General features: G+C 49.9%; 1 protein-coding gene across 2 annotated transcripts in view; it reads right to left on the minus strand.

Annotated features, from left to right (window-relative positions):
• The window catches only part of ASAP2 (ArfGAP with SH3 domain, ankyrin repeat and PH domain 2), a 157319-nt gene extending 145343 nt beyond the window's left edge, over positions 1-11976 (minus strand). Inside the window, exon 1 of one of the 2 annotated variants that reach the window (XM_081264242.1) lies at positions 11592-11976. In XM_081264242.1, the coding sequence (XP_081120368.1) occupies positions 11592-11717 (126 nt within the window). In that variant the 5' untranslated portion in view covers positions 11718-11976. The remainder of the gene's footprint in view (positions 1-11591) is intronic. The other variant, XM_081264243.1, reaches the window with a different exon arrangement.
• Positions 11977-12561: the final 585 nt, after the last annotated feature.

Raw genomic sequence — 12561 nt, forward strand, 5'->3', positions numbered from 1 at the left:
AGGAACTGAACCAGCAATTAGGCAAGAGAGGCAGCCATCTCGTCAAGGAATGAATAAGGCCGTCTCTGATGTATCAATTACCAAAACTAACTGTATTTCTAGACCCTAACAACGGACGATCCAGAAATAAAATCAAGAAAATAATCTCGTTCACAATAGCAAAAAGAATAAAGTATTTAGGAATAAATTTAACAAAGTACATTTTTTAAATGAAAGACTTAAATAAGTGAAGAAACATCCCAAGTTCATAGATTAAAGGATGTTGAGACGGTTTATTAAGATGTCTACACTCCCCAGATTGATCTATAGATTCCACACCACCCCATAAGAATCCTAGCTGGATTTTTTTTTCCAGGAATCGAAGTTGATCGGATGGAAATGTGAGAGACGGAGGAGGACCAACATATTCCTGAAATGAAAGACAAACTTGGAGGCCTCCCACTTCCCATTTCAACACTCACCCTAACCTACGATAGTGGGGACTCTGGTTCTCTCACAGAAAAGACAGAAAGGTCAATCACAGAATCAAGACTCAAGAAATAAAGCCACACACCAAAGACCAACTGATTTTGGTAGAAGACACACAGCACTCAAGGGGAAAGAGCAATCTTTCCAACTCATGGTGCCAGGACAACTGGATATGCAGTTAACATAGGTTAACTCAAAAGGGAGTACACCTGAATGCGAGAGCCAAAACCTGAAAACACAGGCATCGGTCTTGGGACCTTATGAGGGAAGAGTTTCTTAGACTTAACAGCCAAGCAAAAGCAACCAAAAGATAAACAGCTTCATCAAAAAATAATTTTGTGTGTGTGTTTTGAAGGAACCAAGTAAGTGAAAAGACAATCCAGAAGACGGGAGAAAATACTTGCAAACTATCTGTTTAGGGCCTAGCGTCCAGAATGCCTGAAGTACACTTGCAATTCAACAATAAAAAGACAAGCAACCCAATATAAAAATGGGCTCCCCATCCGAATAGATATTCCTCTCCAAGGGGGACACAAACAGCAACAGGCACACGGAACGGCACTCAACATGCAAATCCAACAAACCCACAGTGAAATACCACTGGGACGGGCATGATCAAAGGACAGACAACTGCAAGTGTTGACAAGGATAAGGAGAAACTGGAACCTTCACATGCCACAGGGGGGCACGTGAAGGGGTGCGATCATTATGGAAAGCCATCTGGCGGTTCCTCAAAAAAGTGAAATATAGTTACTGTATGATTCAGCACTTCCACTCCTAGTTATACACCCAAGAGAAGTGAAAATAAGTGTCCACACAAAGCCTTGCACAGAAATTTCATAGCATTATTTAAAACAGACCCAAAGCAGAAATGATCCAAAGGCCCATCAACTGACATACGGTAAGTAAAATGTGCTATACCATCCAATAAAATGTTACCCAGCCATAAAAAGGCAGGGAAAGCTGGGCACAGTGGTGCATGCCTGTTATCCCAGTGGCTGGAAGGTTAAGGCAGGAGCTTCACAACTTCAAAGCCAGCCTCAGCAACTTAGCAAGACCCTGTCTCTAAATAAAATATGGGGATGTGACTCAGTGGTTCAGTGCCTGGGTTCAATCCCCAGTATCAAAAAAAAAAAAAAAAGAGAGAGACAGAGAGAGAGAGAGAGAGTCCAGATTCATGCTACATCCTGGAGAGCTCTGGGCTACATAAAAGAAGCCAAGCACAAAAAGTTGCACATCACATGACTTCATAAATGAAATGCCCACAACAGGCAAGTCCCCACAGACAGGAGGGAGATGAGTAGCTGTGGGGAAGGGGAGTGATTGCTAACAGGTATGGGGTCTCTGTGTTGTCGTGAAATGTTCTGTGACTTAACAGTGCTGGTGGCTACACCACTGTGGGTACACTAAAAATCAGAGAGTTGGATTCTTTACAAGTATGAATCTGATGGTTTGTGAATTAAATCTCAACTTTTTAAAAAGAAACAAACAACAACAAAGTACTCAGGAAGCCATAGAAAGATTTAAAAAAACAAATACTTGAACTTAAAAACAGGATTTAGCACCTACATAACCTTCTCCGACTATTAAACTAACCACTGCTTACTCATTTTTATTTCAAGCATTTATTCCAGAGCCTTTTCAAATGTATGTGACACAAAGAATTATGGAGTGTTCAGGGTGGGGAGGGTGGCCAGAGAGTACCTACTTCAAATCCCAATGTAGAGAAGGCCCAAGGTCACACAGCAGGTGAAGGCCAGGTTAGAACTGGAACCCAGCTCTCCTAACCCCCTGGCTAGTGTCTTGCACTCCTTCAACAACCAAGAGGACCCACAGGGTGCATTGAAGGTCGCTGCTTCCTGCAGGGTGCACATCCTCCAGTGAGGAGCCATCCAGGCCATTTCCTGACCACGAATCCCTGAGACCATCTAGGGCCTGCTTTCCACCTTAGTCAAGAGGCCAAAGACTGCAAAGAACACTACAGACAACACAGCTCCATTTGTCCCAAACTGAAACCAGCACCGTGCTGGTGGCACTCCACCTCCAACTGACCACCCATACTCCAGGGATGTATTTGGGGAAAGCTAAACAGGGCGGGGCGGGGGGGGGGGACACAGGAGTGGGGAAAGTTCATTGTCTTCTCTAACTTCTTTAGAAGTATGAATATAAAAAGCCAAGATAAAGAGAAACGCAGAGAAGGAGATGGTCAGAAAAAGTAAAGAGTATCAAGAAAAGGTGACTGGGCTGCAGAGCAGAGAGCTGGAGCTCCTGTGATCCACCCTCCATGTTATACAGGAGCTGGCTAGGAGTCACCTCTCGGGCCCAGGAGCTGCTCAGTGGCAGATGAGGACTGCCAGGGGAACACAGTACAAGGACTTAAACATTCTCTTGTCCTCTCCAAATCCCTCCGAGGTCTGGAGCAGAGGGCTGCCTCCTCTCTGCCAGGGTCTGCCTAGACATGCAGAGCCATGACTCACTCTTTAGGGCCACCTCTCCAAACACAGACTTGCTGACACCCAGGGAACACTCTGCAGGTCTGATCACCACTGCAGGCTGCCCAGTGGGAGAGTATGCTCCAACCCTCAGCCCTAGGGGCTAGCCCTGTTCTTTGAACTCACTTCCTGGCAGTTACAGTCACTCAATAAACACCTCTAAAGTTAAGTGCCTCCCAGGGGTTAGTATTTGATGACCCTGGAGGTATGCAATCACAACTTACCCTAAGTCAGAGAATCTCCACAGGGGAAGAGACCCTGGCAGGAGACTGGCAGAGGGGCATTAATGACCAACAGGAAGAGGACCTGGAGGACACCACTCTATCACCTGCTGGCTGTGGACAGAAGACCTGCAGTCACTCATCTGAACCGCTGTTTCTTTATGAAGCAGGGAAACTTTGGACGTCTCATAGGATTAAGAGAATCAAATAATCAATCTTAAGACACTGTACAGTCTTAACACAAATCAAGGCTCAAAGTAATGTCAGCTACTGTAGTCATTATTGTTAAAAAAAAAAAAAAAAAGAAAAAAGGTCTAATAATGTGATTTCTTCTGAGAAGCTAGGCAAAGAGGTTCCCCCACGATCCTGTCATTTGAGAGAACTGTCTTCATCAACCCGATGTTATTGACAAAGCCATATCCAGCAGCAAGTGGCAAGACGCCTTCATTAACAACACTGTCATCAGGGCAGCCTCCCGCCAGGTGGGAGAGGCCCTCCCCTCATGGCTCTGCGGGGCAGGGCGTCCCTCAGAGCAGAGCAGAGGGAAGAGGGACCGAAGGGAAGAGCACAGAAGAGGCAGAGAGGAGAGCAGCGGCCAGGACTTACCAGAAGCAACCACTCAAGAAACGCCATGGACACAACTTTCTAAATTAAAACCCACCTGGACACTGGGGCCTTCTCAGGCACGGGCCCTCGAGAGCTGGTGGCTGCTAGAGACAGAGCAGACGAGCATCCAAACGGATGATCTGAACCTCGGCTCTCTTGCTTCCCAGCTCTGTGAACTTGGAAAAATGACCCAATTCTCCGGCCCTTCTGGGGTTTTTAATAACTAAATAAGTCATAATCAATGTATGCACAGCGTGGAGTAAGCACCCAGTAAATATTAGAAAGAACAGAGGAGGGGGAAAAGCCTTCGTTAACTGACATACACCAGGATACACCAGGCCCACTCACAGGGCGGCAGCAGCATTTCACATTGGTCACCTCATCTGTAAGCTCACGGAGAACAACGCAGGCCTCCTGCTCCCCTAATGCCCTGGGTGGAAGATGCCCTTGAATCCACTACCATGCCACCCTGGAGCTTGCTCGACAGCATCAAGGGCAGCGGATGACATGCCAGACTAACAAGGCCATCTGACTACAAGACCCTTGGGATCCGATCCACAAGTCTGCTGCATTCTGAAACACGCACACACGGGCTAACGTGGGCCCAGAGAAGCTGCTGGCCCTGACCCTAAGCGATAGAGGGTGGCCCACTGACGCCAACCTGTCTGCCTTCCCGGCCCCCAGAGCACAGAACACCTCTCTACTTCATAATGCCACTATCCTTCCTCAGCCAGGCCCTAGAGCCAAATCATGATGGCCACAGAGTAGAAGTGAAGACTTAACAGCTGAAGAATCAGTCACTCCCCAAAGCAATTAAATCAAAGAATCTTAACCTCAAGGCCCATAAACTTGGACTGGAAAAGACAAACATCTCTACTTCATTTGCATCTAACTGATGTTCAGCACCTTCTCCAATCATGAATGAAAGTAACACAGGTTGGTAGCTCCAACAAAAGATACAGTAACCTCATCATGAGAAATGCCTCAGTATTCCTTACACTCACAGCACTTCACAATTAAGGCACTTATTAGGCCCACCGCTAAATCCTGATGTTAGTAAAGAAGCAGATGTTAGTGTGACACAAGTTTTTAAAATACTAACTGGATTTCAATGTCATTGGTTTCCTTTGAAGTCTTAAGTATTTTATTCTGTGCATTATAAAACAGCTTTCTGAAAAGACATACACCACCTTCACCAGCGCCTCAGAGAGATCCGTGGCACAAGCTGCGGACAAGAGATAAGTCCCTTGTGGGGAAGAAGCTGGTCCTGTCCTGTTGTATGTCCCTGGCACCTGCAGCCATGTGGTGGGTGTCCAACATATATTTATGAAAGAACAACAGCCCGAGCAGTGCGGTTCTGATGGACGGTCCACTTACGCCACAGCACTGCTGACATGATAAAATGATAAAGGCAGAAAAGCATGTGGGAGGGGCCTGGCTGTCAATCCACCTGGAGACCATACTACACGGAGTCACACCATGGAATGCATCACCTCTTTTTAGTAGGGAAAGAGGAGTGTTTGGAGGCGCTGAAGTGGGGACAGCATGCCAGGTACAAGGCACAGTCAACAGGTATCACCTGTATCATCTACCCAGAAAAGCAGCCAGCAGCAAGGTGCCCTCTGGCCCCACCCCACGCAGCTATGCTTCAGTCCTCCCTGCCCAGGGTCTGCAGTAAGACTAAGTTAACCCTTAGGCTTGGACTCCAGTTCCAAGACCAGCCATGTTGCCCAGCACACAGCTGGCCTCCACTCTAACAAGAACCTGCACTGGACAGTGCCAGCTACACCATGGGGCCAATGGAAGGCCCATTCTTCAGGTGGCCTGGGCTTGGCTGTGGCCTCCTTTGGGGCAGGAACCCCGCTGTTCATCCCACACTGCCAGCACAGCAACGGTCACCGGCCAGCAGGTTCTCACTGCTCTTCCCAGACGACCAACCTCAATGGACCCCTCATCACCAGCACTGTCACCACCTCGCTGAAGACCCTTTTGCCTGGATGATGAAAAGGTCCCCACCCCCAGCTAGTCTTCCTCTTTTCTCTTATGCCCTGCTGGTCTATTTTCCATGGAATAACCACTGTGAAGTTTTTAAAATATAAATCAGACCATGTTATTCCACATTCAAAGTCCTCTTAACAGTTTCCCATCCCACCACAGCAAAATCCAAGTTCCCTCTCGAAGCCAGATGGGGCTGTGGGATCTGGCCCTGCCTGCCCCCTGGGATCTCTCCTCCTCACCCTTGCCCACTCCTGTTCTGGAACGTTGGCCTTCTTTCTGTCCTTCCGTGCTCTGAGCCCACTCACATCTCCGGCTTCTCCCCATGTTCCCCTATTCACAGACCTTCCTTGGCTGGCGTCCTCTGCATTCCAGACTGTTCAAATGTCACCTCTGCAGAGAGGCCTTTCCTGATTTCAGTTTCCCAATCTCCAAAATCTCTTTCTATCTCCTTATTATGCATAACTTTTCCTTACAGCACTGATCACCATCTGACATTGCATTACATAATCATCTGTTTATCAGGGATTAGCAACCATATTTGGAATGAGCCTATTAAAATACCAAGGCTCCAGGCCTCACCCAAACCAAACCAATCAGAATTTTGGGGAGTGGGGACAGGCTCCTTCAGTTCACAAACCCCTCCCAAGCAACTCTGATGTGCAGCCCAGGAATCCCCATCTGACTCTCAAACTCTCATGTGCATATAATGCACCTGGGGTGCTGAGAAAATGCAGATTCTGCCTCAGGTCTAGAGTGGGATCTGAGGCTCTGCACTTCTAACAAGCCCCAGATGATGCTAATGTTGCTGGTTGCTAAGTCATTCTTGGAACTGCCAGGGTCTCAAACTGCAACGACCAATAAAACTTTGTGCAATAATGAGAAAGTTCTAAATCTTCACTGTCCAACAGTCACCATCAGCCAGGTATGACTACTGAGCTTCTGAGATGAAACTAGTGTGGCCAAGGAGCTGAATGTTAATCTCAGATAATCATCTTGGGTGGGGCAGGCCTAGAATATATGTGATCCATGACAAAAGACACTGTACCCAGCAATACGAAGTCTTTTTTTTTTTTTCTTTTTTTTTTTTTGGTACTGGGGATTGAACCCAGAGGCGTCAACCACTGATCCTTGTCCCCAGCCCTTTTTACAAGGTCTCACTGAGTTGATGGGGACATCTAAATTGCTGGGGCTGACCCTGAACTCCCAATCCTCCTGTTTTAGCCTCTGGAGCCACCATGCCCAGCCTATGTGGAGTCCTAAGAATCAAGGATTATTTCAAATTCTTGGCCTGAGCAGACCTCTGCAGATTGGGTGCATGTGAAAATCCTATCTTGAGGCCTAGTTTGCCACCAGCTCAGTGGATAAATATTTACCCAAGGTAGGAAGGCAGATACAGAAGACCATACTGAACCACCTTGGTGACTACAGCATGTGGTAACCCCCCAGGCGACTAGTTTGGTTTCAAGACTTGATGGTTAAAAACCATACAAGACCCTTTTCAGAGGCCTGGGTGTGCTAGAGGGCTCCCAACTGTGTGTATCTACACTATCCTGGACATTCTCAGACACTCTGACAAGACTTCAGGGCAGTGACTAGCTTACAGGATGCCTCTTTCTTCCCTAGACCAAATTAGTACTGTGACTATTAATCCTAAGAGAGAACCTGCATCCAGCAGGAGGGGAAGCTCACCTGAAAAGATCTTTCCCTGTTTAAGTGATTTAAAATGTTCCAAATACATAAATTCAGATTTCAGGACAGCATAAAAACGTGGCCTGGTTTGACCCACAGAGGCTGACTTCCAAGAACATGAATGTACTAGGCAAGATCCTGTCCTCTCACCAGATTCAGAATCTGTCCATCTGGGACTTGAAGAAGACGCTTTGCAAACAAGTCACAAAAAGCTAAAATTCAAAATCGGAGTCCTGCCTAAAAAGCCTGAGGCCTGGTTCCCATGTAACAGCGGGGAGGGGTCTGGACCCATGGGCAGCAGGGCCCCTGGGAGTCTGTGAGGCCCAGATGTTCACTGTCCCCCTGCAGTTAGAACCCAGTGATTATGACAGCAATGAGATTTCCAAGGTAACCAAGGACAACAAAGCAGAGATTATGGCCCCGGAAGGAAATAGATTAAATTTTAATACTAAGGAGTCAACATCAAATTTATTTTTAAAACTGCATCAATGCCAAATAAGCAAGGGAGAATGGATGGTGTTATAAAGACGGCCTAACTAAAAACCTGAACATCCAAGTATGTACACAATTTTTCCATATTTTAAGAAAATTTCAAAGCTCCCAGAGGCTCAGAGAAACTAAGACAGGGCTGGGGGGGGGGGGGGCGGAGCCCAAGGGGGAAAAAAAAAGCTCACTCTTCAGATTTATGCCAAGGGGGAAAAAAAAGCTCACTCTTCAGATTTATGCCAAAACTACTTATTTTCTCCATTATTTCCAAAAGCACAGGGCAGACGCCAGTTGCAACACCAGACATTGCTAAGTTTGCTAAAATTGTGCAAAATAATTACTTCATCCAGAGAAAGTGATCGCCAAGTGAAAATTGAAAACAGCTGTACACTCACCTGCGGCCAAGATGGCACACTAGCTAAAAGGTGAGTGTGACGTGGTCATTCACTCATGCACTCGTTCATTTGTCCCCTTCTTTACACACACCCCCACCACCATGTAAAGCCTATCCTCACTCCAGGGTCTGTCTGTGCATTAACTACAACATGACCTGGAAAACAGCATTTATTAAACTATTTGTCTGATAGGTGCTGTGTTCACCACAATCCTCAGAAGTAGACAGGTATGATTATCCAGTCTAGAAAGCTGAGGAAAATGAGAAAATGTTAGGTATCTCACCCAAGTTCACAAACTGCAAGTGCTGGAGTCTGAACATGAACCCAAATTGACCTCACGAAGGAGCAATTTAGAGAATGCAGGATTATTAAAGCTAGAGAAGAGTTTAGTTTCTGAAGATAGCTTGGAATCAGGTTCAAATTCCACTTAATAGCTCTATAAACTTGAGCAAATAACCACCTCTCCCAGCCTCAATTTCCTCCTCTACAGAGCAGGGCTCAGATTAAAGACAACCCATGTGACATTTGCAGCGTAGGGCAGGGACCAGGTACCTAGTAATATTCCAGCTACAGGTATGCAAATCAAAAAAGCACATTTCATACCCAGTACCAAAGCGGGGGGGGGGGGGGGGGGGGGGGCCACATTTCCATTGGAAAATGACTTTTTTGCAGACACAACCTCCATTGGAAATAAATATATACAAAGGTTAATTCATCTAAAACTAATCCACTAATTTTATAACTCATTTAAACATAGGCCTAAATTTTATTTTTTTTTAATTTCTGTTAACTGCAAAACTTTATGTCATAATATCCTCTCTCGTGTGCAGTATAAAAAGTAAATGTCTTGTTTAAAACCAAAATATTGCCAGGCCTGGAGGCACACTCCCATAATCTCAGCAATTCTGGAGACTGAGGCAAGAGGATTGCAAGTTCAGAGCCAGTCTCAGCAACTTAGCAAGGACCAAAGCGATTTAGCAAAATCCTGTCTCAAAATAAAAACTTAAAAGGGCTGGGGACATAGTTCAAGGATAAAGCACCCTCTGGGTCCAATCCCCAATATCAAAAAACAAAATGAACAAAAAAACAGAAAACAAAATTTTGTGGGAATCATTTGTCATTAAATCATACACAGAACAAGTTTTTATAATGGAACTGAACATTAAGTGCTCTGGGGAAAAAAGCATTTTTTTAAACAATCCATGCTGATTCCTCTCAGAAAGTAAACAACTTTCAGATGTTGCCATGAATCCAAGTTCACACTTGTCATCATCACAGCATGTATACTACATTTATTTAAAGTGAGATAAACCTGCAATGGTTTTAATTTTTCCATGTTTGAGACTCCAACCCAGTCTTGTGCTCAGATGGCAACATGAAGCAAGCCTGCAATTTAACAAAATGACCAAATCCAGTCTCTCTTTAATCTGCTTGGTAACTGAGCTCTAGGGTAATCTCCTGCACAGCATACAAAAAAAAAAAAAAAGGCTTGGATTCATCTACTGAAAAATTAATCAGAAAAGGGGTATGCCAATTTTAATAGCAACTCCTATTTGCCTGGCTTTCCAACATCTGCCAGTGTTAATAATATTTAACTGACAAACTACAGGGGGAAAAGGCAACAGAACTTTAAATACAATCAAGCCCTTTTTTAAGGCATCATGTACAAAGCTCCTTCCCTTAATGAATAGCTGCTACCTTTCTGATTGCAATCATTTCCATAAGTATTATTAATGATGTATTTTGAAAACACTGTTAACATTTTCCTATTTTCAACTGGAACTAGAGAAAAAATTCCATCCATCCATCCCCACCTGCCTCATCTGAAGACATCCTTTTAAGCCCTGCTCATAAAAGTGTAGTGAAGAGATCTGAGAATCACAGAACTCACCACCAAAGGTTTACTTGCAGTTCTCTGCCAAAAACAGGGAGGAGAATAGGGAGTTAGGGAGGATACCCTAGCCATACTTCAACATTCAGAATGCTGAATCTGGCATTTTTCATTTAGCCTAGTATTGACTGTTTATGTCTACAAAGAAAAAAAAATTCCACTAAGGAAAAACATTCTACATTTTTTTCCAACCAATTCCTAACAGCAGATGCTTTGTTCAAAGGGGGAAGGGTAACGCGACCACTCACTGGTGACACACACCCCCATTCACTGTGGGCCAAGCATTTTCTTCAAAAACACCTACAATACTCAATTTTAGGGCTGTAACTTGACATTGTGGCCAAAAGAAACGCAATGTTCCAATTCACTGTTGCCACACGTGTGGCTTGAAACCGGTCACCTATAATGAGCGCAAACACTTGGCACACAATGCCTCTGATGCGGAAGAGCAGCGTTCTAATTCCGTTCGGGAGGGAAGGAAAAGGAGGATCCAGGCGAGGCCATGGCCCCTGGACTCTCGGGCTGCTCCTTCCCACTCCGCAGGCTGCTTTCTCAGCCTAAGCTGCTGCCCTCCTCAACGTGCCCTCTCCCGGCATCTGGAGAGCCCAAAGGCTAGCAGCTCGGCGCGATGACTTGGCACCTTGAAAGCCGTTTACTAAAACCAGGCCTTTCCCAGGTTGAGAGGCAGGGAGGCGACCGGACTTCCAGCAGGTGGGACGCAGGTACCAGGGAGCGGCCATCAGGGCTCCGGACATCACGGCGCCGGCTCCGCGCACGCGGTGCAGCGCTCCTCTGCGGCACGGCGCGGAGGCGGCTGGGCGGCCAGGCTGGCGGGGCACCCTTCCTGGGCAACCGGGTCCCCCCGACCCACGGAGAGTGGAGGCGCCGGGCGGCTGCGGCGGGCGGCCGGGGACGCACAGCTGTCCCCACCGGGCCACTTCAGGGACAAGTTGGCGAGGTCCGCGCGGGTACCCACGACCCCGGGCCGCGGCGAGCATTGGGGTCCCCTGCTCGCAGCCGATCGCGACTCCCGGGCCGAAGTTGGCCGCGCCGGGGGGTCGAGGACGCCGCCGCGGAGCCCCGCGAGGGCAGGGAGGGCGGGCGCGCGGGATCTCGGAAAGGCCCAAGGTGGCCACCCGGCCTCTCCCCCGAGCCACCTCCACGGGAACAAAGGGCTTCTGTTCCGGGCAGGGCTGGCCCTGCCGCTCCGGCTCAGGAGCACGAAAAACTTTTCCCGGGTGTGGAGGCGCAGCGGCGGGAGGGCGCGGGCCGCGGGCGGGGTCGGCCCGGGGCGCGCGCCGCGGTACCTGCGGCCAAGCCGACCGCCCGCGAGGCCGCCACTCACCTCCTCGATGGCCGCCACCGTGTTCCGGCAGTGGGCCGTGCGGGTGGTGAAGCTGGAGGCCGTGGGCGCCTTGTAGTCCTCGAGGGTCTCGGCCACGAATTCCGACACGGAGATCTGGTCCGGCATCGCCGCGGCGCGCGGGCGGCCGGCCGCGGGGGAGCCGCCGCCTTAGCCGCCGCCGCGGGCTCCGATCGCCGAGCGCTCGGGCGCCGCCGCCGCTCCGGCCCGCGGACAAAGGGAGCGCAGCGCGGGATCCGCCGCCGCAGGGCGCGGGCGGGCCGCGGGAGCAGGGGCGGCGCGGCCCCGCAGCTCGGCCCGGCCGTCCGCCCGCGCGCGCCGAGGGCTGCTGCGTCCGCCGCCGCGTCCTCTCCGAGCGAGCCCCGAGGCGGGCGCGCAGAGCCGGCGGGAACTGCCCGCCACCCAGCCGTGGGCCCCGATCGCCTCCCGCGGAGAGGGGCGGGTCCGGGCCGGGGGCGGCGGCCGGCCGGGCGCGGGGCGGGGCGGCGCGGAGGGCCGGGCCGCCAATGGGCGCGCTCGCCGCCGCCGCGCCGCCGGGAAGCGGAGCCTGCAGGAAGGAAGGCGGTGCGCGCCCCGGCCCGCCAGCCGCTCCTGGCCGCCGCGCGCCGCATTGTCTCTGCGTTCGGGGCGCGCGGCGCGCCGGGGTTCGAGGGCGCGCCCCCCCCCCCGAGCTGGCGGCGCACGGACGCCTCCCGGCCCGCCCGAACCTGGGCCTGCACCGGGGCCCGCCTGGGCGCGAGCAGGGGGCGCGGGACACTCTCCTAGCAGGCATCGGAGCCCACCCCTCCTCGGGCCAGCCCCACCCCTGGCGAGGAATCCCCCGGAATCCCCACCCAAACCGCGGGGAAGGCCAGTCCAGCAAGACGACGGTGGGAGGAGCTCGCCCCCTGCTGGAGGCGGCGCTGCGCCCGGGGCACCCCGCGCGGTGACCAGCGCCTCCGGCACCGTGGGG

This window comes from Spermophilus citellus (assembly GCF_964194105.1).
Source record: "Spermophilus citellus genome assembly, chromosome: 13".
NCBI lineage: Eukaryota > Metazoa > Chordata > Mammalia > Rodentia > Sciuridae > Spermophilus > Spermophilus citellus.